The following is a 4,335-nucleotide window of genomic DNA, read 5'->3' on the forward strand; positions in this document are numbered from 1 at the left end:
GTGGACAAAGCAGTATTGCGATTAAGAACACTTCCTTTAGGTATTACATGGAGCGAAGATGAAAACAAAATGCCATCGATTCTTTTCTGAAGACAGTCAGAACCTTCCAGGTACATTCATATAATTAATTCATTCATATATTCATCTGTATAATTCCCTTAGCACTCTTTTAAAACCTCCCAGCTTTTCTGCCCTGTTTTCACACAAAATGAAACTACTCTGCGTGCTGTGCGCACGCAAAACTGTTACTTAAAACCGTCTCCAGGTTACGCATGTAACCATGGTTATTTGTGCGACTGTAAAACAGCTCCGCTCCACAGTAAAGCTGCTCATTATAATATTAGGCATAATATGCTTGTGTAACTGATGAGCTCATCGACGCCCTCATCAACCTCCTCGGAGGAAGACAAGCGGAGCGTCGAGCCCTCTCACCGGGGGGAAAGAACCGCAGCGCGGGCATCCGAACCCCGAGAGCGGGCGCTGGATCTTGTAGGTGAGGAAGGAGATAGGGACTCGCTCGTCTACATTCCCTCCACCGGATCCATATGTGAACCCCATGAGCACAGCCGCTCCACCTCGGCGAAAGCGGGGCCGGCGCCGCGAGAAACGCCGGTGAAGACTCCCTCCTCCTCAAAGAGAGCCCTCGGAGAGCAAGCATACACGGTGACAAACGCTCGCAATGCAGTCGAGAGCTGACTCTGCGTGTTTTGCTCCCAAGCAGACAACACACAAACTGTCCCCGTAGCGTTTCGACACAGCTCGCGTTCCTGAAGGGGAATGTGCTTTATGCTGGACAGTATTTATTTATGCGAGTTGTTCAAATCGTGGTAATCTAATACGGTTTTAATGGTAATTAAAAGATGAAACGGTAATACTAACCGTGGGGAATTTTATCCTGATTTATCATCAAATTATCAAATCGTTACATCCCTACTGGTAATATAAGGTAACTACATGGGGTAGGGTTAGGTTTGGGGTAGGTTAAGGGTAAGTACCTAGTTCTTACCTAGTTATTGTAATGACTAAAATAAGAACATAGTATGTACATGAGTAACAGAACTGTAAAATAAAGTGCTACCGATTTTTTTTATGTTGTGTACATTTTGGGACTTTTTATTTAAAAAAACCAAAAGGTTCTATCTGCACAGTCGAATGGAATGCAAAAACTTTGAAGCTCGATATCTCAAAACTACTCTGAATGCAGTCTATCGAACCTTATCATTCCAAGGGGACGATAATTATCAATATAGTGGATATGAAAGGTGCGCTGAATAATAGAATGCTTCGAAACAGAATGGGATTTTCATGTGACAGCTGAAATATCTCATATCATGCATTAGGGCTGCACGATTAATCGAATGCGATTAATCGTGATTGTCATGTGTATCTCGTCAGTAAAGCCGGTTCTGTGATTAGTAGTAAATCTCCATCACCTGCTTTCAGATGGAGCAGCATTTACTACACAGAGCCATAGTTCACTGACAAGCTACGCAAAATCGCGTTCATAATCGCAGACGATATAATCATAGGATTATGAAATCTATAAAATCGTTCTTAATTTAAGGCACACAATATTTCATTGTATTCTAAGCAGTGATAAAGGCTATGTCGATTAGCATTTCATTATAGATATTATTATAATTTTCATCATAATAAAGTATAAGGAATTCTGTTTATCCAGCTACCACTATAGGGATTTCTTCTTCGGGGCATATTTGGATTTTCAGCGCGAGAGCGCCCTCTGGCCTTCGGATGGAGATTTAGAACCGTGCTTCACTGAAAGATACGCATGACAATCGCAGCTTCTGCCTAATCGCGATTTATTGCCTTTGCGATTTAATTTCGATTAATTGTGCAGCCCTATCATGCATGCAAACAGCTCAGACTTTTTCTTCAAGACTGGTCATAACTTTTTTAAGCCAGTTGCAAAAAGCTTGACTACTGTAATTTGAATCTGAAAAGCAAGACTGGTGACTTCTAAAGCTAACTCTGGTCAAGCTATAGTCTCAGCACAGCCAGCCTGTGTTTTCCTGTGCTTCTCACATTCCTGCTGTGTTTCAGGATACTACATAGGAATGTGTGTCGCAGCTCCAGAGCAGGATCTGCTGCAGGTGCACCGGGCGGCTCAGGGCTGGCAGCTGTACTTGGGCTTCTCTCTGGCTGTGCTGCTGGTGAGCTGTGTGCTTGTGTTCTGCTGGTCCAGACGCGGCTGGGAGAATCACCCCATCTGCAGGGCGCTCAGTGCACACGCCTTACCGCGGTCCAGCTGGAGGGCCGTCGCCGCCTCCATCAACACAGAGTTTCGGCGCATAGATAAATTTGCTTCGGGCTGTCCGAGCGCGAGAGTGATCGTCACAGACAGCTGGGTGATGAAGGTCAGCACTTACTCGCTGCACATAGCCCTGCAGCAGGACTGCCACCTGACCGTGACCAACTGCACACAGCACAGCCTGTCTCCTGAGCTCAACGCTCCAGTGCAGATCCTCACCATCAGAGTGTCCAGCATCAACCCCCGAGTCCAGCCCTTCACCATCAGGTGTGTCCCGTGCTGGAGAGGGGCGCGCCTCTGTGGAGATCTGCATGCTGAGCCAGTGTTTCTGTGCTTGTCTTACAGGCTGAAGTCCAGCGAGTACGCCGAGCTGCAGGAGAAACTGCAGGCACCCATCAGAAACGCTGCTAATGTGGTCATCCATCTGAGCATGAGCGAGCTCTTCCTGGAGACCTTCAAGACATACGTGAAGATGAACGCGGTGTACGAGTGTCCGAGTGGACAGGTGAGCGCACACACATGCGCACACACACACACTCACACACATGCACACACAGTATTTATTCATCTGGTTAATGATCTACATTAACATTTTAAAGGAATAGTTCACTCAGAAATGAGAATGTGCTCATCCTCAGGATCATCCGAGATCAGGATGAGTGTGTTTCTTCATCAGATTTGGAGAAATGTAGCATTGCATCAGTGTCTCAGCAATGGATGCTCTGCAGTGAATGGGTGCCGTCAGAATGAGAGTCCAAACAACTGATAAAAACATCACAGTAATCCACACTACTCCAGTCCATCAGTTAACATCTGGAGAAGACAAAAGCTGAAACAAATCCAGCATTAAGACGCTTTTAACTAAAATACAATTGAGTCCATAATCCATAATAACGCTTCCTCCAGTGAAAAAGTGTTCTGGTCTGAATCAGGCACATATTCTGCACAGATCAAGCAGCGTTTAAACAGCTCTAAACAAATATGTGAGAGACAACAGGAGATGCACTTTTTCACTGGAGGAAGCGTTATTATGGATTATGGACTGGTATTTTAGCAGTGGTTTGAAATTAGAATGCCTTGATGCAGTTGATGGATGTGTTTCTTACAAACACGCAACTTTTGGCTTCATAAGACAGTAATTGATGGAATAATAGTATGAATATAAATGAAGATTAATCTGTGCTGTTAAGACGTTGTTCATCGTTGATAGCGGATGCATTAACTGATGTGAACCTGTTACTGTGAAATCTAATCTAAGTGAAGCTGCTTCTACATTAAATTATGGACTGCAGTTCTAAAATATCACACACTACCAGTCTAAAGATTCTGAACAGTAAGAGTTTTAATGTGTTTTCAAGAAGTCTCTTCTGCTCACCAAGCCTGCATTTATTTGATCAGATATACAGCAAAAGCACTAAAATTGTGAAATATTTTTACTATTTAAAATAACTGCTTTCTATGTGAATGTGTTAAACTGTAATTTATTTCTGTGATCAAAGCTGTATTTTCAGCATCATTACTCCAGTCTTCAGTGTCACATGATCTTCAGAAATCAGTCTAATATGCTGATTTACTGCTCAAGAAACATTTCTGATTATTATCAATATTTAAAATAGTTGAATACAGTTTTTTCAGGATTCTTTGATGAACATAGATCCAAAGATCAGTATTTATCTGAAATAAAAAGCTTTTGTAACATTATACACTATAACATTCAAAAGCTTGGAGTCAGTATTGATTTTTTTTTGGGGGGGGGAGAAATTATAGAAATTAATACTTTTATTTAGCAAGGATGCTTTAAATTGATCAAAAGTGATGATAAAGACATTTATAATATTACAAAGATTTCTATTTCAGATGAATGCTGTTCTTCGGAACTTTCTATTCATCAAAGGAACCTGAAAAAATTCTACTCAAATCAGAATATTATTTGAATGATTTCTGAGGGATCATGTGACTAGAGTAATGATGCTACAAATTCAGCATTGAAATCACAGAAATAAATTACATTTTAAAACACATTCAAATAGAGGCAGTTATTTTAAATAGTAAAAATATTTCAAAAT

The 4,335-nt window shown here is 41.7% G+C and overlaps 1 protein-coding gene across 1 annotated transcript in view; it reads left to right on the forward strand.

Moving 5' to 3' along the window:
* The window catches only part of tmem129 (transmembrane protein 129, E3 ubiquitin protein ligase), a 14,517-nt gene that overhangs the window by 7,472 nt on the left and 2,710 nt on the right, over nucleotides 1–4,335 (forward strand). The window contains exons 2-3 of the mRNA XM_016560273.1: nucleotides 2,062–2,536; nucleotides 2,615–2,774. Coding sequence (XP_016415759.1) covers nucleotides 2,062–2,536; nucleotides 2,615–2,774 — 635 coding nt within the window. The remainder of the gene's footprint in view (nucleotides 1–2,061; nucleotides 2,537–2,614; nucleotides 2,775–4,335) is intronic.

Source organism: Sinocyclocheilus rhinocerous, unplaced genomic scaffold, assembly GCF_001515625.1.
Source record: "Sinocyclocheilus rhinocerous isolate Xijiao unplaced genomic scaffold, SAMN03320098_v1.1 scaffold348, whole genome shotgun sequence".
In the NCBI taxonomy this organism is placed as follows: domain Eukaryota; kingdom Metazoa; phylum Chordata; class Actinopteri; order Cypriniformes; family Cyprinidae; genus Sinocyclocheilus; species Sinocyclocheilus rhinocerous.